The sequence below is a fragment of the Sander lucioperca genome, chromosome 1 (assembly GCF_008315115.2).
Source record: "Sander lucioperca isolate FBNREF2018 chromosome 1, SLUC_FBN_1.2, whole genome shotgun sequence".
Classification (NCBI taxonomy): domain Eukaryota; kingdom Metazoa; phylum Chordata; class Actinopteri; order Perciformes; family Percidae; genus Sander; species Sander lucioperca.
In genome coordinates this window covers 24,170,485-24,196,848 of record NC_050173.1, presented here as the reverse complement: position 1 = coordinate 24,196,848, position 26,364 = coordinate 24,170,485, and the positions used below count along the sequence as shown (strand labels likewise).

General features: G+C 38.4%; 1 protein-coding gene across 1 annotated transcript; it reads right to left on the bottom strand.

Moving 5' to 3' along the window:
* Positions 1 to 5,042: 5,042 nt before the first annotated feature.
* egf (epidermal growth factor) lies at positions 5,043 to 26,161 on the bottom strand. Its single transcript, XM_036001055.1, has 24 exons — positions 25,825 to 26,161; positions 25,526 to 25,722; positions 22,414 to 22,613; positions 22,049 to 22,230; positions 21,160 to 21,387; positions 20,862 to 21,064; positions 20,608 to 20,721; positions 20,226 to 20,348; positions 16,852 to 16,974; positions 15,735 to 15,860; positions 15,169 to 15,305; positions 14,684 to 14,832; positions 14,214 to 14,318; positions 13,796 to 14,019; positions 12,139 to 12,306; positions 11,212 to 11,361; positions 10,950 to 11,117; positions 10,736 to 10,852; positions 10,046 to 10,168; positions 9,181 to 9,346; positions 8,285 to 8,449; positions 5,769 to 5,871; positions 5,439 to 5,535; positions 5,043 to 5,280 (listed from the first exon to the last, which is right to left on the bottom strand). The coding sequence occupies exons 2-24, from the start codon at positions 25,650 to 25,652 to the stop codon at positions 5,075 to 5,077; spliced, it is 3,504 nt and encodes a 1,167-aa protein (XP_035856948.1). The 5' UTR covers positions 25,653 to 25,722; positions 25,825 to 26,161; the 3' UTR covers positions 5,043 to 5,074.
* Positions 26,162 to 26,364: the final 203 nt, after the last annotated feature.

Sequence of the window (26,364 nt, the reverse complement as noted above, 5' to 3'; positions counted from 1 at the left end):
AGGTTGACTTTGAATGAAGTGGTTTTCCCTGTACACTATCGCCATCTGCTGGAACAAAGTAGGCATGACAATAAGTTCTCCCAGGTTTAATTTTATTTGGTGAAATCCAGTTGCAATTATTCTAATGATGTGCCTCCTATAATTCTCACGTTTGACTTCTCTCTGTGTTTTTGTGTGTCCTGGCTGTAAGACTGTCTGTTAGAGTGAGCATGTAAACTGCAAGAGCAACTTTATTCATCAGCCATTTATCGAAATATTGGTTTATATGAGATATATTGGTTTATATGAGGTCTGTTAAAGTATGATGGAATTCTCTCCAGGACCATATACCAAAAATCTGATTTGGTAGTATGTCTTTATTCTTAGCCATTTATTTGTATAAGATAACTATTTTACCAGACTAAAAACTAGGGGTGCATGATATATCGGCTCAATATCGTTATCGCAATATCACGTTGTGCAATATTATATCGAAAGTGTCGCGATAAGTATGCAATATTTTGTTTATATTGTGGAGCGCTGCGTCCCGTCCATTGGCTGTGTGGCAGTTGTGTTTGATTTGGAACCCGCTTGAAGCGCTATAATGATCATTTCATTGGCCAGTTACCCTGCCACTTGCACATGTTAGTACACGTCAGCGCACGGGTCCACTACGTGACAAATCCTATGTAGCGTACTACGTGCATGCATATTTCGACAGAGTGACAGTGTAAGTGAAGAAATAGATAGAGACAACTAAACAGAACAAATCAGAAAAGCGAAAGAAAAGTTGTGTCCTGTTCTCTTTATTTATTTATTTTATACTGTACAACCAGTAAAACATGTCCTGTTCTGTAGACATCGTTATTTATTTATTTATTTATTCATGTTGGACCAGTCCAATATGACTGTCAGTTGAAATAAACCTTGTGTTGTAAGAAAACTTGTTTTATTTGTTATGAATCTATTTTGATGCGTTTTCCCATAACCTTTATAATTTTACATATGTTGTATATCTATATCACAATATTCATAATCGATATCGCAATATTGCCTGAAAAGCACCTAACCCACTCAAAAAACTTAGATCTTCACCATTGGTTTCAGCTGAGTGTTTACTGTTCCATGATAGCCCTAACATCTTTCAAAAGCTTGTTCACCCTCACAAGAATGCAATAGAAACAATGAATACTTGTAAGCATTGCGTGAGAATGGCCATCATTACAATGAATGAATTAGAGTACTAAATAATAGTATCCATAAGCAGTTTCTGCTTTCGGGGTTGACTCCATATAACATGTTTTCATTATGAATATGTACTATATGGTTAGAAAGATGTGACACACAAATGCACATAAGCATCATCTGTTTGACTGGATATTTTGGAATGGATTCAAACATTTATATGTTTTTAGGTTGCAGTAAGGGTAATTCATTGACGTACATAACATTTGTATTGGCTGTCACTTAAGGGGAAGCATATTGTTATCTTTACAATTCAAATGTTCCCTGCAACTGCCCCTCAGGAGACAAAACAACCACGGGTTTGGGACATGTCCTTCTCTGTAGTGCAGTGTGCACCCATAGATTCTGGCTCATGTGTCTATGTCCAATACATGCATTAGACCCCCTCCCCTTTTGATTTCAAATCTGCCCAAATCCTTGCAAACTAGTGTTACTCTGTCCTGCTCAAGAGCTGGAGGGACCAACTACTGACCTGAAGGATCAGAGCAAAGCCTTTGAGTGGGTAGCTAATTCCCTCTTTAGCCCTCATCAGCTGTCCTCTGGGCTGGGATGGAGGCGTGAGCAGTAAAGCAAAGCTTGCCCCATCTGGCAGAAAAATACCAAGATAGCTAAAAGAGAAGCAAGGAAACTACTGTAGTTATTTGTATGTGTTTTGTGCTGTTAAAAAAAACACTTGTCCAATCTTCTCCCATTCCTGGACCATTTCAACATATACATTTAACGAACATATTTATTTACTTTGGGTAACTTTCATGTTTTTGCCTTTTCGTACTGTGTCTCTGTGATAATCCGTTGACACATTAAACCCCTCACACCACCCTTTTTATTAGATTTGTAAAGTATTCAACATCTGAAACCAAACATAAAGTTCATACATATCTACAACAAATGACTTGAGACGAACATATCACAACAAATAATACATATACAGGACTGTTGTAGTAGGCTGCGCTAGTTTTAGCTAGGTGTACCTAATAAACTGGCAACTGAGTGTATATTTATAAGAACATTTAAAGCAGTGGAACCTACAAAAAAGATAACAAACTGAGGCCCCTTGAGGCCCCTGCTACTTATAGTGTCCGTGACTCTATTGCCCCCTGTTGCCCCAATTGAGGAGTAATACAAGATAAATTGACACTGGGCCCAATTTCATCTTTACTTGAAGGCTGAACTGCTGCTGTTTAGAGTGGTGCCCTAACCTATCTGTTAGCCCTAATCGAGGGCAATATATAGATAAGTGTGTCCTGCCAGGAAAATCAATATCGATGTGGCCCCTGATGGTTTTTGAGTTAAAGTGCTTTGTTTTCTGCCATTGCCTCGAAACAAAGAGGCTGTGGGTCCTTCTATTAACAATTCCCAGTCAACCCTGAGAAGGAGTCGCAGACTGAGTCAGAGATAGAAATAGACAGACAGATGGGGTGGTGGTGGAGGGTTGCAGCATTGGTACCAACATCACTAGAGCGTTAGATTTGGTAGAGGATAGAAAAGCATCATCAATGGAGCAAGAACTTTGAAGAAGAGTGTGATTGGGTGGAACGAGACAGAGGCTATGAATGGCCGAAATAATCTTTCAATTCTAAGAAAATAATGACGTTACAAAAGTGTATTTTGCAAATAATACTGTCTGGAAAATTAGAACTGCAAAAGTTTAGTAATGGTAAGAGTTTTTATGTGTCCCTTAAACTTTGATGCCAAATGTGTTGCAGCTATTGACAAAGCACATTTTTTGGGAATATATTTTTATTGATGGAAATAAAAGCAAGCCTCATCTTGCCATTTTGTAATCACAGTTATAGTACACGGGCCGAAAGGAATACATAACCAGACAATTGAATATAGTGTGAATGAAAACTCTGGAAGGGGGTTGTGTTTTTCATACAAATATTACCATCATTTTGCTTGTTCAGATATAATAAGCCTCCTGGCTTGTTTGTATTTCTTTAAACCAATCACAACCATCCTGGGCAGCACTAAGCCCTAGATGCAGCAACGGCTAAACGTGCTAAATAGATAGTGGAGATAGAGGAAGGGACATCTGGCGCATGAAAGAAACACCGGATGTCAGGCTTTATCCCAGCAATGTACATCTGTTGAGCCAGAGTACACTGCACCCATCAAAGCCCCTCGTGGAGTTTACAATACAACACCCTTAAAGGAAAACCTCTCACATCCAACTATTCCATGAAATAAAGAACAAATGGGGGAGAACATAAAAGTGATTTCTAAACAACAAAACAAAACGCATCCCTTTATAACACAAGCCGTTATTCTATTCTGATGCTCTTCTGCACCAGCTTATTCCAAGCAATTTGAGAAGGGTGTTCAGATATTTCATAATTGGGAGGGAAAAAGTTGCATTGGTATCTCAAAGTTTATTCAGCAGATTAAACATGCGAACATATCAGTGCTCACGCTGGAAATAGTCTTTGCTTTAGTGTAAAAGTCAACACAAACCGCATTAAGCCTACAGCATTTGAAGTGAGGATTGAGATCTTTTTAGGGATGGGACCAACGTCAAGTATTCAGTGGTAGCTGAAATACAATAAATAATATTCAAAACACTCTGCGGAGTACAACTAGTTTGGTAGGCAAGCCCATCGTGAGCAAAGCAAATTCTTGTGGTGACTAAAATATCCAAAACACATTAGGTAAATTTGTGCTTTTGAGCTATATAAACAAAATTGGGTAACACTTTACTTGAAGGTATCTACATAAGAGTGACATGACACTGTCATGAACACATGACACTGTCATGACACAGTCATGACACATGAACCCTAACCCTAACTCTAACTCTAACCGAAAAAAACGAATGACACTTACTAAAAGAAGCGTTATGTCATAAATGTTTATGACATGTTTATAATGTTTATGACACGTTCATGACAGTGTCATGTCACTCTTATGTAGATACCTTCAAGTAAAGTGTAACCCAAAATTGACTTGGCTTTAAAATAAAATGTGAATTAAGTTCCTAGTGTTTATGCTAGACTAGTATTTATGCTTTTTGCTAGACCGAAATTACGTTGTTTTTCTTAAATGGCCCATGATAACTTGACAAGCGGTACTCTATTCATTAATAATGTTTTTTCAAAAGCAAGCAACAGAAGTTTTTTTTTGGTCTAAATTATGACCAGATTTTATTGTCTTTGTTTGCTTGTTTGTATATGTGATTTGTTTTCTATATTTTTGCCTTCATTATCTTTTGTAACACTTGATAATATGATACTATACTTATATCTACTTTGGAACTTTGTAAGAAAGCCATAGGCTACTGTACCTATGTATTTTACATGACATAATATATTCTGTTGTCAGCTACAGTATTAGGTAAATGTTGATGCTGGGAAGAGTTTCATTCTAAATGCTATATTTTGGAAAATGGGTCATAAAACATTTTTGCTAGGTCTTTGCTTTTAGGTTAACTTCAGTCTTAGTGTGTTAATTATTGTTTCCTTTTACCTTGCATCACTTTTGGTGGACTTTCTGCACATGACGCTCTTTTCGTTTGCTAACTAGCCAGAGTTTTTTTCTGTGTCAAACATATTGCTCTCACTACATCTTGTAATATCATTTTCTGTGCACACAATTATTTATTCTGGGTAATGTTACCAGATACTTGTGTTTACAATGGCTTTCCTGATCTGGTGTGGCATTAGTAAATTGTAGGTGTAATACAAATATAAAGATGAGCGTTGCAAACGCGATATTTGTTTATGCAAAAATGGAACAAATAACCTTTAGGTAGGTAACAACTTCTGTGGCATTTCTTTCATTTCTTAGTACATCAGCCAGATGTTAACAGTGTGCACAGTTTTAACTGTACAGCTGTGTCGGTCTCTCTGGTAATCTAGGAGGCAGGGGACTCTGGCCTGGGAGTCTGGGAGAGCAGTGGTGGCTTGATGGACGTACAAGTGTATGAGCTTGACAGTGACGGACTTGAGTGATGGACAGTGGGTTGTGTGGTCTCCATGGCAACAGTTGACACCATGGAACACTCATACCCTCTGTTGTGCTGTGACAATCTTCCCAACTCTTCAGACACAAGGTTGTTGCCTGGCAAAAAAAACATGATCATTTAGAAATTAAATTGCAAACACAATGGCACAGTTTAGTTGCAGACTTGTCTTAGTTACTTAGGAGGAAGAAAAAGCAATAAGGTCAAGACTGTCTACAAAGATGAATGCCAGGGTGTTTCTATCAGTTACAGATACCTGTTTCTGAAGAGCAGGATGGACAGACAGCTCTCCTGGGACAGCCTGTGGCAGGGATCACCATTCCTTCCACACCATTTTCTGCTACCATAGAGAACTGCAAAGTCATACAGTAAAACATTAAGACGTTTGAGTTAGAACTATCGCTCCATTTGCTATGTTGTCATGTCTACATAACACTGGCTTCTTGATCTTTTGTATTTGTTTGAGTGGAATCTTTTACAGTTAATGATGTAACGCAAATGTATTCACATTAATTTCTGGTTCTCTAAAAATCTTCCTTTAAATATGTAAATTATTTTTGACAGAGCTTGGTGATGAAAGCCTTACCTGAGGCACACTGGTTGTGGTGGTCTCTGACATGCTCTCATCTGTCACGCTGCTCTCGCTCACGCTATCCTCTGAGGGCTGTTTGTGGAAGAATTTTCTAGTTCTGCATAGAAAACAATAAGTAAACATGCAGTATTCTAATTCATTTAGAAATCACAAGGGTCCTCAAATTATCATGTAAATATTCACCGACTCGCATGGAAGTTATATGTTATAAAGTCACAGAGGTGGGGCCCTCGCAGAGAAAATACACATTCAAATTCAACATGGTAGGAAATATAAAATTGACCCGTGCTCTGCATAACCTGTAATCAGTGTAATGCCCTGCACCTTACCTGTCCTGCACACACACATAAATGTGTTAAAAATTATTTTAAAAAGTCTGTTCCGTTGACCAGAAGGGTTAACTTAATTTAAGAGAAACTACCCCAAGGGCTGTGTGTCTGTTTTTGGTACATTTGTTTGCATGCCGAGAAGCCTGAGAAGCAAGTTGTGTTTTTTTTTAGTGCTGTCAGTTATTAGCGGTGTTAACGCAAACCCATTTTAACGGCGTACATTTTTTTTATCGCAAGATTAACGTTCTTTTTGGCCTAGCAAACTTTGTACTTTTTTTTCACATGCTGTTGCAACAACTAGTAACGTTAGAAAAACTAAAACACCACACCGGATCTAGCTAGACCGGAAACAAAACAACAGGCACGCCGCACAGTAGTAGAGTAGTAGGCTAATGTTACGTTTTGAGTGGATGGTGAGCGCGAGACGACGAAATGGATGCCAATAACATTCTGAATGGAAAGTTTACTTTTAAAAAGTTGCCAATGGTTCCATTGACAAGACCAAAGTGATCTGTGTGTTTTGTTGTTGTGAACTGAGCTATCATCGCAGCACGTCCAGTCTGAAATACCACTTGATGGCCAAGCACACAGTTGATGCCAATTCTCCGCCCCCTCGTCAAAGCCATTATATTGTGTGAGAGATTATTTGCTCCAAGTGAGAATGTTAGGGTGAAATTGAACACTACAGTATGCCAATGTTGTTTTCAATAAAAAAACATTTGCACAAAGCAAGCCGATCCACTTTTCCATGTTGATAAGAGTATTAAAATGAGAAAAAATAATGGGCCAAAAAGAAATCAAGGGACATTTAGAATAGATAAAAATGTGCGATTAATTGCGATTTAACTATGACATTAATGCAATAAATCGCGATTAAATATTTTAATTGTTTGACAGCACTAGTTTTTTATTTATTTATTTTTAGCTCATTTCACTGTGTACTGTATGATACTTGTGTGTGTTGCAGCTTTTGAGTTTGGTGGTTTAGTTTCCTCTGCAAGTGCACTCGCAGTCAAGTACAAAAGGCAATTTGAGGCAGAGCTATTGGCGGTCATGTAGCGTTTCACCGGGGTCATACCTCACCGGCTCCATTTTGTAGCTGAGAAATGACCTATTTTTATGTGTAATTGCTGTAGAACAAGCTAAACCAAGCATGTAATTGAAAGCGTGCTGCTTCCACAGGGGAACCCAGACTGCAAAGGTTAGGATGTAGTAGGTGGAAGGGAGGAGTGTGCTTTGTGAGTCAAAAGAGTGGAGAATGCCAACAGCCTTGTCCATAAGCCAGCCAAACAACCGTAAAACAAATCAGCTACTTAGTGACAGCTCAGGTGGAAATAAAAGGGAGGAGGGGTCACAGTATGTAGTTTACGTATGCTCCTCTCTCAGCTACCCAGGGTTGCATGCTGCCATTCGTTCCACATGTAATCTGCTTCCCGACCCCCTTCTGTCATGCTGAGACACCTACATTACACGGCTCATGCCACCCTAGGTTTGATAGACACCTCTAAATGCTGTCAGCTCATTCATTTGCTGGAGCAGCTCCTCCCTGGCTATCTGTGCTGCCCTATGCTTCCAGTGTCCAGAAGACTGAACACAACACTTCTTATAATATACATCATTATTGCAATGCATACGTCACTGAAGTATGGATAACATAACTGTCCCCAGATCTTTTGTTAATATTTTTTTTTACCATTAGGGGGTGAAAAAGCTTACGGAAGCCACTTAAGACCATAATAGGACTTTCACATGTACATGTATCAAATTCTTTTGGGGCCATTAGTATCTTACTAGAGCCCCACGAGGTTAGTTTTGTAATACAGTTTTCTTAGGGATAAACAATAGGGGAATTTACTACAGAGCTCTTTCACTTTAAAAACAGCTATATCTTTATACATTACTTATATATTTTTTATATTTTCTATTATGTCTCTTTACTTTTCCACTGTGTTTATTGTTAGGCACCAAAAAACCCAAGACATGTATGTCCAAACTAGGAAATAAACCTTTCTGACTGTGATATGGGATATACAGTAGTTTTGAGCAAATGGTTAAAGTGGTCCTAAAGGCTGATTATAGAGCATTTTAGCAAGGACAAGATCTCATGCTTGTCCTTTCCTTCCTTGCATTTTTGAATGCCTTGACCCTCATTTACCCCTTCTCCTCCTTCTCCCCTCTCACCCGTAACAGTAGGTGACACAGGCAGCGATGGAGAGCAGGGAAACGAGGACCACCATGCAGGCCGCAATGACCACGTTCCTCCTCTTCTCCTCCTCAGCCTGCTGAAGCTCCCACCACTCCAGGTCACTGAACTGACAACGCTCCCCCACGTAGCCTGCTACACAACTGCAACAGGTGAAAAGACAAACAGCATCATTATGTAGTTCACGATCACAATCTATTATTGAGCGTCAGCGTACTTACAGTAGAAGAGTTCAACTTAGTGGGTTACATGCATGTTACAAACTTTATGTAAAGAATATCATAATGAGCAGCTGCGTTGAACACTGCAAGGGAAGAAACTACCCGTTCGCTGGAATAAAGTATCAAATTATAAGTTACAAGAGTTACATGTCTCTTGCACAGCGCTTATTAGAGCTGGGTATGTATTATATCATGCAAGATGACATCCAGTCAATGGCTTTAATCATGAAACAATAGTGACACCTACTGGTTGTCAGCTGTAGTAAATAACATGAGAGCTACTGTAAGAAGCCAGAGAGCCTGCAATGTGTGATGCAGGAGGTATTCTCATACTTTCAAACAATATTGGCATGTTGTGATGGAATTTCATTCCATGTGTTTTTGTAATGCTGCTTAAAAAGGAAAATACTTTCCAGAGATCAGATTCTCCTGATTGAGTTTCTAGTTTTGAGTTACTGCACACTATAGAGTGCAACCGATCATTGTAGACTCTTTTGAAATATAAAGAGCAGCTTATATTTAACCTCATCTACTACAGAACAGATGATCAAAGGATAACAGTTTGGGAAAGTGAGCATCATGTACTTACACACGATGTCAGTGAACTGTTAAAATTGGAGATCAGGGGTCATACTGATGGGGGAGTTATTTACTTGCAAGCATAGGACTCCATTTCAGGAAAGTAGAAGCAGACACCCTGGTACAGACAGTAGGAGTCATGGGTGGAGGGGCAGCTCTCTATTGAGTTACTGTTGTGGTGCCGGGTGGTGACATCAGCAGGGCTACCGGTTGTCACCCATGGCGATGTGGTCTCCAACTCTTGTAGATTCAGGAAATAATGTCATTACATTAGACACATATACAAACGGCACACTATTACCTTTTAGTATCTTTAATCATAGTCTGCTCTTCAGAATACTAGTCCTCCTTTGAGGTGACTCATGTAAACACTGTATTCCATGTACTGTATGATAAAAGGGATTTGATTACATCCCAATAATGTTGTTATATAATAATAATAATAATAATAATAATAATAATAATAATAATAATTTATTTGATATAGCACCTTTACAGACAGATTCACAAAGTGCTTCACACAATAAACATTTGTTAAAATACAGTAGGATCCAAAACAGAAAATAAACAAGCAAAAACAAATACAATACCAATGAAGGTAAAAGATTAGGTAACACTTTACTTGAAGGTATCTACATAAGAGTCACATGACACTGTGATGAACACATGACACTGTCATGACACAGTCATGACACATGAACCCTAACCCTAACTCTAACCCTAACTTGTCATGACAAAAACCGAATGACACTATCAACAACTTGATATATTGAGTCATACTGGATACAAGCCTCTACTCTCTCACCACTTTAAATAGTACACCTGATGATCAGTGGCGAGAGCATATACATTTATCCTGTCAAACACAGTTTTTCTAATGTTCCAATAGTGATAACCATGGTACTGAAATTGTATGTGCTGTAAATAATTGAGACACACCCTGACAAGTCTTCCCATCGCCGTGGTATCCAGAGTGGCACTTGCAGAGGTACTTCCCCAAGGCATTTTGGCATTCTGCATGTTTGTTACATTTGTGCGTTCCCTGTTTACACTCATCAATATCTGAAACAAAAGGTAAATATACCTACAATTTTTACAGTATTCTGTGTATCACAAGTTCCTGTATATATATATATATATATATATATATATATATATATATATACAGCTCATCCAGATAGCATCTATTTATATTTTTAAGCATTACGATTACAGAAAGAAGAACAATGATAAACAATTTCTCAATAACAAGGCCTACACTTCTCTGATACATTGGTGCAAGTATTATTTTTAGCTGTCAAAATAGTTGAACATGTGACCTCTTACTACTGCAGACAGACAATCTTAGCAAAGGAATTAATAATAATGTGAAGAGTTACATTTTTTAGACTTGCCTTTTAAGGCATTTTGGCTTTAGCTCCTGTCATTAATGTGTATGTTAAATATTGTGATTATCAATTCTGCTCCATTCTCAGTGCTGTTATGTATGCCAAAAATGTACAATTTAAACCCCTGCTACTGTAAGGGAGATAAAAGTGTCCCTGTATCAAATGTAATTCCATAAGCTTTCTTGAGGATATTTCACTTCATCCCAAGACACATTTGTAGTACAGGAACAGAAATACTCACCCACACACATGTGTCCATCACCTGTAAAACCTTCTAGACATAGACAGGTTGGGCTGCCAGCACTGAGCAGACACTGTGCATTTACATCACAGCGAAGCGAGTAACACTCATTCTGGTCTGACGGAGAAGGGGACACATGGAATCATGACATTTATTTAGAGTAAGACCTTGAGTGGGAAGCAGTACACACAATTTGCACTCTTTACACTGTTACCTGAAACCATCTTGTCTGTGAAGAGAGTTGGCTCACTGCCCACATCTGAGTCTAGATCAGCCGCCGCTTTATCGGTTGACAGCCCAGGTGTTGTCAGGGGTGTGCTCTCATCGTTGAAGGTTTTGTTTTTGAGAGACGTTAAATCAGTGGATTCACTGTCTCCAGATTCTACACAATAAATTCATATAGTTAACAATAAACGTTCATCATTGGTCAGTTTTACTTCATAGCTTATTCAGAAGTGTAAGATATCTCAAATCACCTGTTGTTCCATTCGAAGCATCGGCAGGCAAGCAACCTTTTCCATCAGCTGATAGGTAGAAGTGTGACAGACAGGAGCAGTGGGCCAATCCCAGTTTGCTTTCACACACCTGGGCACAACCTCCATTTAGGTAAATGCAAACGTCGGCCCCTGCAGATGAGGATGCAATATGTATAAATATAAAGCTCAATCATTCACTTTTAGGATGACTTGTTTTATTGCTGCTGGCCTACACATATCTTATCATTTATCCTAAATGCTGAACATCAGAATTTGTTTAGTCAGTGTTTAGTTTTTTTTTGCATAACTTAGTAAATACTAACACATAGAAAGCGGTGGAAAGACAAAAGAGGCTGCAGGATACATACTGTATCATAATGCACAATCTTCCAACTTGAGATCATTTTGTCATCCTTCCTTTGCTTTTTGCTTGTGCTACATGCAGTGTTTTTACCCCTTGTGTTGTCCTCGGGTCAAATATGACATCTTTTCAAAGTTTCTAAACAAAAAATATGGGTTTGTTTCAACTAAATTGCCCACAAATAACATGGATGGTTCCATACACGAAACAGGCTGTGATCATCCATCAACATATGTTCCTCTGATCTTAACTATTAGCTAAAATAATTCATAATTTCTGGGGGTTTTATCTCAAAATGTAGGCATAATTTAATATGAATTAGGTTTATTGACTATGAATTCCAAAAGTAAGTGTAAAACTAGTGGTAATAAGTTGGAATAAAGTTGGCTAAGAAGATGTAACACAGAATTGGGTGATCATTTATATTTTTTGCTTTATAAAACAGGCAAACAGACCAGGACAATTTTGACCATGGTTGATGGGAAGACAACACAAGGGTTAAACCTCTGTGTATAGTTTCTGAACAAACTAAATCTCTAAAATGAGTACCTGGTGTCTCTCTTTACCTGGTTTAGCAAGGGGATGTACCACCACGATGGATGCTGGTTGGACCATGTTGCCATGGATACGTTGCAGTTTTCTCCCAGTCCGCTTGTGCACGCTCCGCAGCTGCTGGTGCTCCTGATCAGACATCCACAACCTGTCCTCAAATACTGCCAGGTCAAAAGGCCGACCTGGAGGCATCAGAATGGAGGGAAAGAAGACTTTGAGTTCACCAAGTGTTTTCAAGGCGAGAACTATTCTATATCTTGTGTTCATATTACCTAAGGGAGTATTGTGATTGCAAGTACATTGGTTAGAGAGGGATTTCAACATATTTGAATGATGTTTCAAGGAGATGGGCAGTTAACTGGGGACATCACTGAATGAGAGAATGACTAAAAAGTGCACATTCATTTCAATTTCTTCCCCTCCTATGGCTGCTGTAGGACATCTTGAGTTTGATTTGTTTGCCTTTGCTTTACTTTGTCAGACTCAGCTCTGCTTTAGTCAGTCTAAGGCGGAGATCTTCAATAGGGGTCCGGGACCCCTAGGAGGTCCTCAGAGTTGCAGCAGGGGGGCCACCAAATTACTGATCAATGGTTTAAAAAGAAAATATGTCTGAAAATATACATTATTACTAGTAAAGTAGTAAATATTATTAGTAAAGATAAATGTTTTTTTAATGTACACAACATTGATGATAGGCTTACTGGCCTATAGCTAAGGTAGCCATCCACAGATACAGTTAAGCTTAAGGATTCACTGTGCCACATTTCAACATTAAAACATGATCTATAAATATATGAATATGCCGACAAAAAAAAATAAGTCAGTTTGGTATTGTTTGCACCATAAAAATGTATGTGTAAAGGCTTTAGTCCGCCCTACAAGTCACTGTAGGCCCAGTTTAATATGTAACACAATTTTATACAATATATGTAGTAGGGGGTCCCTGCTCCGTCTCTTTTTCAGCTAGGGGTCCTTGGCCTAAAAAACGTTGAAGACCTCTGGTCTAAGGCACACTTTGTCAGGCTTAGGTCAGCATCTACTGGACTCCGCTGTACTTTAGTAGTAGTTTTTGAAGTTTTTTTATTTCACTTAGTACCTAATGACAAGCAAGTCTGTATAGAATTGTAATCAAACTTTTTGCCAATACAGTGAACTTGTAGCCTAGAAATCTAGATGCACCCTAGCGGCAGCACATTTAATTTGCAGCCAGGGGGGTCTAGGCACTCTCCTTGGCTTGCGAGCTGGAAAAACCAAACTCTGGTCAGGCCATTCACATCTTGTATAGAGTCGGTGGGCGGGCTTATGGCTGCTGCTGCTGCTGCTGGGAACAGCGGTCTTCTGGAAGACTTGGAGTTAAGCTTTTCTTTGAGAAAAGAACAAAGAACGGCACTGAATGTCATTCTTAAGAAAGGAATATGTGTTCGGAGTTTTGCCGACCGGATACGGCAAAAGTTTAATCTATCAACTAGCTTCGCTACCTTCTTCGTTGCTCTGCCTGGTTGTAGCGCTATCCTATTGCGTGCAGAGGGAATTTGAAAGTCAACCATTTATCCCACCCCTCGGATTGAGCCCTGTCAGTAGTGAGTTCCCTGACCCAACATCTTGATGTGGGTCTGGCTTGTCAGGCTAGTGAACTTGTATATGCGTGTGTATGTGTCACACAAGCCTCACCTACTTGGTTCTCTAACAGGACCTGTCGATCTGAACCATCCAGTGCAGCAGTCTCCACCAGGCCCCTCCTCTGGTCACACCAGAACAGACGATCCTCTGTGAAATCGATGGTCAGGCCGCTTGGTGACACAAGGTTGGTGCTAGCGATTACAGCGCGGTCTTTGCCTTCCAAAGAGGCGCTTTCCACGACAGGCACGGCCCCTATATCAGTCCAGAACAACTTCCTCAAAAAGTAAAAAGAGCATTGTAAATTAGACATAGAAGATGTATTATTCACAGAACCTTAAGGTGTCACATGCTATATTCACTGCTCTTTATTGATATTGTTAATCCCTCTAGGTGAATTGCAGTTAGTTTGTAGTTTTAATTTCTGAAACTATCACAAACTATCACTATCACACATACATGCCACACTCACTTTGCCAAAGGATGAACTGCGATTCCTCTTGGTTTTTCTAGCCCTTTGCTTACAATGGTTATTCGGTTCAGTCCAACCAAGGTACTGCAGTCAACAGTTGACTGGCTGGAGGACAAAAGTATAAGTATAGTATTAGTGTAAAACAAGACAAAAACCATATCAATTCTGATAATGTTTAGCAATGTAACTGTTACTTAAATATGCTATAAAAAAACAACTCCAAAAATAGACTTTTAAACAAATTCGAGTGGGACTTTTAAACAAATTCGAGTGTGACATTTAAATTACATTTTGAGATTTAATAAAAACAAAACAGATTAACAAAAACCAAACATCAAGTGTTGTCCCCCATAAAACATTGAAAAGCAAATGTATGATATACAAATGTTCAAGTTAAATCCTCCAGCACTTAATGAAACAATCTTTTCATAAATAATCCTCAACATTTACTCTCTGCAAACACCACACACCTTTTATCTGTCCAGTACATCCTGCGATGGACCCAGTCTATCGCCAGTCCTTCTGGAGAGTCCAAACCATCAGAGACGAGAACTTCCCTCAACCCACTGTTCAAATCAACCCGCTCAATTGTCTTCTGGCTTGTACTAGCAAAGTACACCTTGAAAATGCATACAACAATATATAAAGAAATGCATTCAGTATACAAAATAGATGAGATGAGCAGGTAAAACATTCAATATGTTCTGTTTTGCTACTATAAAGTAGAAAAGATTGATTTACATTGGTGAACCCCACAGGCCATCAAATTACAGTATCTGTCCACTAGGTGTCTCTGGATGTCTGCACCAAAACCTGAATCTGCTCTTCCTAAATTCTGTTACTCCAGACTCATGACACCTTAGGGTAGTATAGTACATACTCTACTACTTTTGCTTCTATTGAAAGAAATCTGAAACAAAACAGCAATAACAGATGCTAGGAGTTTTCATCTTACATTATTCTGGACAGGGTCATAGTCCAAAGCTATGATTGTTCCTCGAGGCTCCTCCACGAGGGCTTTATCCCCAGTGCCATCAAGATTAATTTGTTTTACATCCACTAGATTGGCAACTAGTAGATAAGGTGGTGGTCCTGAAAAATAAAAATGTTACTTTATGATCAGATGTACTATAGTACATGTAAACCCACGCATGCTCTATGGTATTTTAAGACCCCAACGTCTCTTTCCAGGCAGCGCTGCGACCGTTGACTTCAAGGCACCTAACCCTAACCTTAACCCAAACCCAAACCCTAACCCTAACCATAACCATAACCATAACCATAACCATTGCCTGATCCTAGTGCCTTCCAGGCAGTGTTGGGGGTTTAAAACATCGATAAACGTGAACCCACTAGACTGTTTTTTTCTATTTTACCTTGTTATTTTTACCTTTTTTTTTTTAATAAACAGAATTGTGAAAGATTAACAGTAGAATACACCGTCAGATTAGATAGACAGAGAGTGTTTGTCTGTGTGGGCTTATCCGCCTCAGCTGACTGCTCTGCCATAGTATGACTCACCAGAGGCAATGCAGCGCTTTCCATCTTGGTGGAGCTGGTAGCCAGGCAGACAACCACACTGCCACCTAGTCGGGTTGACAGGAGTACAGAGCTGACTGCAACCCCCTCTGTCTGCAGACAAGCAGCCTGCAATGGCGACAAAACTGTGTTACACATACTCACGCAGATAAGCTTGTGTTCTTCACATAGAGGTCCTATATTCTAACACGACTCACACAGCATATTGATTTAATCCTACTTTGTATATTATTACTGGGAAGACATTTGAATGTAGTGTAGGGCACTTTCTCTTTCCTAATTTCACCCACTTCTCTTATGGCGGGACAGTAAAACTGAGGCTATGTTTTTCAAATTCTTATTCAGTTAGGCTTAATGTAGTAGAAAATATTCCATATGAATACATTATAATAACAGGGAGCTGTTCACTGTGCCACACTGGTGAATCATTGGCTACGGAATACCTCTGGAAGGTGACACATTTTAAAGAATCCAGATGATCTAGGCAGGCAAATTTAAAACTCCTAATAAAGTCTTCATTGATGATGTCTTACTCTAAGTGGATTCCATCACTTGTACAGTATGATCATTATCTTTTGGACCAACTGGTTACTGCACTGGACTGCTGTCAGACGTTTGATCCATCTGACCACTTTGATCCAACTCTTGCCTTCAAGATATTTAGATAACATAATATAATATAGTAGTTACAACATGTATTATGTTGCTCAGTTTATCAAAATGACCCAAAACCTGACACATCTTACTGTTGCACTAAATCATTCAGTGTAGAGCTTAATGTTATTAGTTCAGTTGTTTCTATTGTCATACTATATGTATATTTCTACAATAACATAATAAAAGCACTTTCAGTGGGAAGACAACCATACTCTATACATTAAACTTCAGCATTTAAACACAGGAAAGAATACTTTCTACACTGGTGTATTTGTGAAAACGTAAATACTAAATTAAAAATTAAACTAAAATGCTAATTTTCACTTCAAATAAGATAAAAACAAATAGTTTAGTCTATAAAGATATTTAAATAGAATTCTGAAAATTAGGTAGATTTTAAGTTTCAGATTAAACGGCTGATAAACTGTGACATAGTCCCTACCAGTACAGGCTTGACCATCCTCCTGCAGTAAAGATCCCTCTGGACACACACAGACAGCACCCTCGTCTGTTGTCAGGCATCCATGGCCACACTTGGTGATATTGCCTTCACATGGTATGATCTCTGAGTGTGGAAAGAAAATGTATATCTTGAAACATTTGTATCAATAATATGGTGCATTAAGGCTTGGTGAGTTGAATGAAAGATTAAAGGAAGTTAAAGAACGTCATTCAACCGGTCATTAATGGCTGTATTAACAAGATCAAAGGGATGTTACATGTTTAAGAATTGTCTAGGTTATTTTGGGGCTCAATAGTAAGTAGAATCTAACAGCCAGATGGACAACAAGCTTCTTAGTAATATCCTTTTCATGAAGTCAACCCTAACCCTATCAAAACAGATGAAAGTGTGATGAGAATGCAGTCAAAGCCTACACAGTGAGGGTGATGTGATGTTAGCTCACAGGAGTGTGGTATCTCCTGTACCTGTGAATATGGTCCAGGTGTACAGAGGCAGGCAATACAGATATGAACCTGATGTGAAATAGTTAGAGTATCTGTTGCTGTGCCTCTGACTGGTAACTTCTCCCTTTTTTATAGTCAAAGTCAAAAATGTGTCATGTCACTGAGTAGACTAAATATTAATTGAATACATTATGAGAGAACAGTTTTGTGTATAAAAATGATAAAAGAATGAGAGACAACAAGAACATATAAGGTTCTACTCTTAAATGAAAATTGACTTAACCAGATGAGGATTTGAAAAACTGCCGTTTTTAAAGAAAAAAAAAGTAAAAAAAAAAAAAATCCCATTTGTTTTTATGGAATCAAAAATAAGACATAAGCAGCTCGGCTATATCCTCCGCCATGTAATCTCTGTTGTCGGCACCATTGTTTAGCCTGCCACTTGGCTGCATATTTATTTTCTCCTGGATTTGAAGGTTGTCTGCTTGACATCTTATACACAGGCAAAGCTGTTGACCAGATATGTTTCCGATTGCAAGTGTCACCTGGTCATCTAATCTCATTGTGTCTGTGAACCATCGCTGTTCTCTTGGCCTCATAGCTGTGAGATTAGAAGAGATTAGGATGTGTCCATGTTTTACTATGTTGTGAAGTTAATCACTGTGTAGATACTATGGTATTAACTGTAACTAGAAGGAACATTAAAAGAAAAAAAAAACTTAAATAAATAACACAAAAAATAATGTCATGAAATCCTTAGTCTATATCCTTGATGTTACACGTTTCGGGATTGCTCCGGTGCCACAGGAAATTCCGCCAGATGCATGTATTTTCCGTTTCCTTCCGCTTTCTTTGTGTTGGAATTTTAAATTCGGTGGATTAATGAGGACTATTGTTGACTGCTCCTCAGATCTCTGCAGGGTAAATTGAGACAGTTGGCTAGACTATCTGTCCAATCTGAGTTTTCTCTCGCACAACTGTATTTTGCAGCAGCTCCGTGCGGAGTTTAGCGTCGCCCATGACGAATCTGATTGGTTTAATCACCAAATGCTACGTGGAGTAGCCAGACCCTCCTTCAGCGCGCTTTGGCGGAAAGTCTGGCAAAGCGAGACTACCAAATCCTTGACAAAATAAATAGGTTTTAGTAGTTTATTTGACTAAATAAAGATGACTATACATTCCCTCATTACTGCAATGCATACGTTTGTGCCAACGCATGAGATTGTCTGAGGTATCTGTTCACTAAAAACTAATTATGTTATGATGGCAGACAACAGACCTGCATTATGGCAGAGAGAAATGACCAAATACAGACTGAGGTAAATAGCTATATGAAATACCTGGATTAGTAAAATGTCTCCAAAAAATACATTTTAGTATAGCACTTTTGACAGAAAACTGGCTGCTGTCCAACAAGGCTACCAAAATATAAATTGGTCTAATCCTAAAAATAAATTGTTGAAAATATGTTTTACTAACTTTAAAATGATATCTTATCTACTTCTAACTACCTTACACAGCCCTTCAGTATCAGCACAACAAGACCTATAGTGACAAAGTGTTTTGACCCAAGTTACTTAACACACAATTGGCAGCTCACATATGTCTAGTCTAGTATGTCTAGCATATGACCCAGCCTTTTTATTGGCTCTGGAGGGTCAAAGTAGTGTCTGGGGGACAAATGCCACCTTTCATAGCACCACAAAAAGAAGGGGATCTAATCTGAAACCAGAGCTTCTTTCATTATGCTGACAAAAACAAAGCACAAGTGGTACCACTTTTTGAATAAAACCTACATTTTTCTTATCTCATAATAATGATTATTTTTTTCAATTTCTTATGCCGTCACGCTGCAGTTTCACACTGCACTTGACATAGCTTCCCGTAAAGGAAAAAAACTGCCCAAATTGAATACTACATGAATGCCAATTATTGTCAATCAAGGGGTTTAGCCAACTTATTGGTGTCAATATCATCCAGAAGTGTATTCACAGTTTTTTTTTTATTTTATTTTTTTTACTATAATTGAAAATGCATGAAGTCATTACATTGTCACCAGTGAACTATCAATCCACAATTAACAGCTAGTGCTATTTGACTTCCCTGCTACCTAGCTTTATTGCTATATAACTTCATCTGTTAATTTATTTTCTGTGTGCCATATATACAGTATAATGCCGTTATGGAATCAAACCGGAACTGAAGCTTTTAAGAAATTATAAGAGAGAATACATTAGAAAGAAAGTTGTTTATATGATCAACATAACAATGACATGTTTCCACCAGTAGCGGAGATAGCGTGAGTGCTTGGGTGCAGCCACCCCAGGGCCCCATGCCAATTAGCGGCCCCTCAAACACCACCAATCTTACATCACTTGATTGATGAGAATGGGGCCCCTCATCAAGTGACACTTTGTTGATTATTAGCTGAAGGAAGCTAATAACTGCTTATGATCACAATCCAGCTCTTCTTATCAAACGTAACAGTCACTTAACTCATTAACTCACAACAATGACAAATACCAGGCAACAAAACACTACATTCTAAGCAGACACATTAAAAAAACGAAATTCATAAAGTTACATTTGTATTTTGAACAAACGGCTTAACTTTAACAAACTTATCAGCAAATTTTAGCACAACTCTATTTACCGCCTTGCATCATGGGAATTGACCAGCCAATGAGCCATGCTATCTTTATTTTTTCACGTCATTATTTCGTTCTTGAGTCAGTTTGACATACATATATAAATATATATATATATATATATATATATATATATATATATATATATATATATATATATATATATATAAATATATATATATATATATATATATATACAGTATATACAGATGCCAATGCGGTGTCTATGTATATGGGCAGCGCAGTGAACTTTCCACTATACCTCCACATGTCTTCCTGTCTGGTAGGAGGGCATATCCTTTAGGGCAGGTACAGAAATAGGAGCCTGGGATGTTTTCACAGCCAAGAGAGCAGCCGTGGTTCCAATGGGCACATTCATTCACATCTATGGCACAAACAGACAGAAATAGTGACATAACCTTTTTATGTTATAGATGCTCTTATTTGAATGCCCTACCACACTTTACTTATACTGTATGTGTGGGCACAGGGGGAGAAAATGTTTAGGATGGGAAATAGACTGCAAATTCTGATACTCATTCAAACTTTGGTAATAAGCAGTCAATGCTGTGGCTCATTTCTGAACTAACTGGACAAAAAAAAAAAATCTTGAATGAATTTTTAATTAGTGGTAAGATACCAACCTTCACAATAAGTGCCTTGCTTACTGAGAGCAAAGCCTTCACTGCACTGGCAAGTCCCTTGCTCAGCTAGACTGGAACACACATTAACGCAATTTCCACTCTGTTCGTCGCAACCTGTTTGAAATGGTTAGCGGTAATACATTACTAAAACATTGTCATTAGAGATATATCTACTGTAAAATAAATGTAAATACAAGTAATAAAATGGAGAGAGACGCTACAGAGCAATTTAAATGTCAAAGTTAAGCTGTAACCTGGAAATGGTGATTGGGAGTCTGCCATTGGCTGGTTGAGGGGATGTACCACCTTGATATCAACTGGGGGTTTTGCCATTCGTTTTATGTTAACAGTCAGTGGCTCTCCACCAGTGTACTTGTTTACTTGTTTCATAACCCGAGATGCGGCATCAGTGTAGTACAAGTGCTCCAGAAAAACTGATATCCCCAGTGACTGAGACCTGACCAAAGAAGACAAAAACACAAATGTTTTATCCCAGTTTGCTAACAAAAATAAAATGATAGATAAATGAACGGAAAACAACAATATGCTCACTGAAGGGGCGTATCTATGATGTGCAGGACGTTCCCATTGTAATCACAAGAGGCAATGGCACTTTCTCCTTGCAGACCAAACTGAACCCAGTACAGTCTTTTATCCTCTCGGTCAATTGACAGTGCTTCCAGTTGTTCTGCTATCTTAATAAGTGTAGTTTTCATCTGTCCTGTCGCATCAGACCGCTGAATACTTGGAGTCATCCCACCAGACAGCCAAAAAAGAAACCTGCAAAATATTAGTTTTGAACAAAGAAAGGGCTTTGTAAATAAGTATTCCCAAATATCTCTATTTTTTTCTAAAGTTATTTGGTCACTTTGTGTATTTCTCAATTACAAAATAGTGCCAGTTAAGTTAGATGCTGCTACTACTAATGCCCCTGTTTGGGAATTTTGTTATTAATGCTAACATGAATGCCCCAACATCAGTAGCTTATAATCCCATTGCCTCATAGTCATATTTTAGTAGGGTTTAATAAACAACAAACTAAGTACAAAGTAATTTAAACATGCTCTAGGTATTTTATTATCATGAAGAAATATTCCTAAATGTTAATAGAAATCTTTCTCTGCCATTATTCACTTTTGCATATCCACTTGTCAATCTGCTCGACCAAAATGCAATAAAATGGTGGGCAGTACTGTGTGTGGCCTGGTAAAAACTAAACTGTCTTTGACCAGAGAGATTAGTGGTACTGTATGTGCAAGTCAGTCTGTCATTTTGCACCTCTGTGCTGGCCATGCTTGATGGAGGGAGATTAAACATTTATAGTAACACACAAACAACATGCCAGGAATCTGAACTGTGTGATAAGTTGTATAGGAACCATCCTCCCTTACTCTACGCTTAAAAAAAAGTTATATCAAAAGTGTAATGCAGAATGGATTACCTGTTAGTGGGGTCAACGTTTATACAACTGGGTTGGGTCAAGTGTCTTAAAAGAGTCCTTTCATTTTTCCCATTTATATCCATTATCTTGATTTTTCCCTTTTCTCCACTTGTCCAATATACACTGTTCCAAACCCAATCCACCGCAAGTCCCGAGATATGTTTGTCAGATGAGTACAGTTTCTGAAAAACAAACATTAAAATTACAATTGTCTTAATCAAACCTCAGACTAATGCATACTTCTCAAATCTTAAAAAATCGAAAAATAAACTTTTGATGAATTTGAATACATTTTTCAGACAACAGACTGGAATCTATTCGCGCCAGCTAAGTACCCTACAACTTTAGAGTCGTTACATAATCACCTGTCTGTGTACTCCTCTCACTGATGATTTGTAGATGACCCCAGTGTGTTTGTCAGCCCAGTAAACTCTCTCCTCTCTGAAATGAAAGTCAAGCAGGATCGAGCTTCCCACGCCAGCCACAAGCCTTCTCTGGTTCTTCCCATCGAGGTCCATCCGATGAATAGCTTTTCCATGGCCAAATATCAGGAAGGGCTGTGAGGCTTAACAAAATAAAACACCACATCTTTAATGAATCTCATGAATTTCATGCATTTGATCTCTTCAATTTGTTTGCTTTGTCTGACAGTCCAAAACCCAAATATATTGAGTTTACTGTCACATGACAAAAGAAAAGCAACAAATCCTTTCATTTGAGGAGCTGAAACCACAGAATATTTGGCATTTTTGCTTGAAAAATAGTAGCTGATTTATTTTTTTGTGGTTAGACTAACACATGAATCGACTAAACCTTGCAGCTCTAAATATTAGTAAAATACGGAGCATCTAGTCTGTAGTATTTCCCCCTTTTTTTCAACCACAGATTTTCCTTTGAATAGATGCAGGTTCCTTCCTTTCTTTATGCTTGATCTCAGTTTAACAGAATGAACCCCAGGGACAGTTAGGTAACCCTGGCAGTATTTAGCATTTCAATAGCTGTTTCTTCCCTCTTTGTGTTCGCAGTTGTTGTCAAATGAGTTAAATCTAACTTAAAAAGCCTATTCATGGCTGTATTGGGAGAAAGTTCAAGGCAGACTCAGCTGCTTCTGAATAAAACATTATCCCTTAGCAACACATCACTCATCGTTTGACTCTGACAATACTCTTCAATGAATAAAGTTGAAGGCTAAAGGCTGAAGTGGTTAGTGTTTCTGCTTTAGTACACAACATTTATACACTAAGGCTCTGATAAACCGTAATGACCAGCAAAAAAGTGGCAAAACTTCTACATTCGAAAATGGAACGAGTGGATGTCCATTCCAACATGTCAGTTGTTGGAAACACTGAGTTAGGTTTTATAATAAATAGACGTAGTTTGCTTGAGAGCCCATTCAACTTTGACAGACTGGTCTACGAGTTGAAACCAAATCTGTGTTTGCTGTCTGGATGACTACTGATAGAAGGTGCGCTGGTCTATCATGATAATAACACTGTCATGTGCAACCATGGATACCACTCTTAACTCTATGGAATGAAGAAAACAATGTGAAAACACCAGACAAACAACATAATAATGTCTGGGCTGAGGTCCCCAAGATGGCTCCTGGTGCTGAGTTGCTAGGAGGCATCCTGATGAATCATTAATTGACAAGTTCACATGGTGGTCAGCATGATTCTTGACCTAGTAAGCTCAGTTCATTGGAATTTTTGGGAAAAATGGGTAATTTTAAAACATTATTTTTAATTTTACAATTCAAAAACAAAACAAATGTAAGCCCTTTTGGATCTGTCGGCAAAGTCACACAAAAACAGTTGCTCCTAATGCATGCACAGGTAGGCAATTAATATGGACATTGATTTCCCATTTTACTTACAACATTAGGGCAGTTTGAGTGCCCATTTTGGATGCTATGTTCAGTGGGTTAACCAATGCAATCCTCTTGCTCATCAAAAGAACCATTTGATTGAGTATTTTAGCTGTGGATGAGCTGTTAAACCAGACATGTAGAGTAATGATATTGAACGCAGCTTACAGTACTTGGCCTCTAATTTCTTGCACAACCTTTAGGGTTTGGCCAACTTTGATGTTGCTCTTGTGACTAGAGATGTAGGATCATTCTTGGCACAGCATGTTGCAAAGTGGAAAAAGGCCTTGAGTCGGACAAATACATTTTGTTGGTATCTTGAGACAGCCAACGTTGCTGTTGAAGCAACAATATGTGCTGCTTCATGGTACTATTACGTAATTTTTTTTTTAAACAAAATATTTCTAGGTAATTGTAAGGCTGCTTTTCATTTACTGTACAGTAAGGTGTTGATGAGTATCCACCCTGTTAGAGTGGAGAAGAAACTAAACCAACTGATGTTTATCATGGGATATATACAAATATTACATTATTACAATTCATTATAAAACATTATAATATTTTTTACCTAACTCTGCCAATCTAGCATAACAGCGGCCATTCCGACAAGATTTTGGACATCAGCGATCACCATCTGTAAGCTTCAACTGATGTCCTTGTGGCATCCCACAAAAAACTTGGGCTCAGCCTGAGATACTCCCACTCAAGCGAAGGCCAGTTTACTCTACCTTTGCTACAATGCATTGTATTGTCTGCTTAACCAAGTTCACTTTGTCACACATATTGTAGAATGGCCAACTTTTACCCTCTGTTGCCCTACTGCTTCTTGAAATGGGGTACTTCATGTGGGAGAAACGTTTTATTTCACTTGATCACATTTTTTTTGTTTATCACTGAGCACCAGCCCAAGACAGAATAAGGGTTATATCAGTAGTTGTAATAGTAGTCAATAGTGTAAAGTCTGTTGAGGTATAATATCCGCAAAGAGCAGAGAAAGGAATGTTTGTGCAGAATGGGATATCTACCTAATTAAGTAAATAATTGAATTGTTCATCACTGAAGCAAAAGTGTATTGTTGAAAAAAAAACCACATACAAACAACAAGGTTATCTAGGTTTAGATATAATACATAGACTTCAAGTTATACTTACTCTACTTAAAATTAATAGAAGATTGATCAAATAAAATGTGCTGTACACTGAAGATTGTACATCACAAATTTGGATCACTGTGCAGTGTGGCACTCTACATGTGTATTATATGATAATATATATTCATATTGAGCATCATCAAATTTTACCATTATTTATATGTGCTTTATGAAAGTAGTTCTTCCCTGGCCAACCTGCCCTGTGATAATGTCATATTACTTACAATTTTATCAGAAGTACCAACTATACTCAGAAGATACTGTTTTGGATTGTTAAGATTGTCATCTTAACTACTTTCTTTTCCATGTGCACACAGGTACATCTACAAAAAGAGTATACTTCTGACACACATAGTTTAAGGACAAAACAACCTCATATACAGCAGAGTATCCAGTAGTCAGTACTTTACCATGAATTGGGAGTCACAGTTTAAACAGGAGAGGTGTCAATCAAACTCACCCACACAGCTGTTGTTTCTCCCTGCTCGCGACAGACGTTCATCCCAACATGCTGTACCGAGGGCCAAGGCTCCAGAGCTTTGCACCATAAAATAGATCAGCGCTGCTGTGATCGTTGCAGCCAACATAATCCTGCACTCCTTCCTGCTTTGGGAGCGACACTTGTTCACTTTTTCTCAGGCATTCCCACTATTAGCACTGGCACACAAGAATTCCCCAAAATTAAGCAACATTTGTTTATGAACTGTTGGCATCCTTGTCCAAGGGTTCAACTTAAAGAGACAGCGGAACCTTACATACCAGAAGACGTTGAACTAAAGAGAAATGTAAAACCCCAATGAAAAAGATGGAGTACTCAGAATAAAGACGGTAACACTGCCGGTGCAGTGTTCAACCAACATAACAAAAAAAACGGTGTGGGATCCTGCTCACTCCCTACTTTGGCCCCTAGGCTGCCAGTCTGTTTTGGAAGCAAAGATTGAAATTCCTGACACCCCCGTGGTAAATTTTGCACATGTTAGTCCAGCATTGGAGCAAGATCTTCTTTAAGCTGCAGTCAGTGTCTCAAGCAGAATGTGGAATATGCAAGCAATGAGGCTGGGCTGAAGAAAGGTTCCACATAATAACAACATCTTCCCCTCACCCCACCCCCTGTCCTTTCTGACAGAGTTTTTGTGTCTCTGAGAAAGAGACTGGGAGATGGATGTTGCATTTAAGGATATTAGACCGAACCCAACCTTAAAATATAAATGTATTTATTCATTGGGAAAACTAATTGACCTTTGGCATCTTTTTTTCAAACTATAACACCATTCATAAATTGCATACCCTTACAGTACG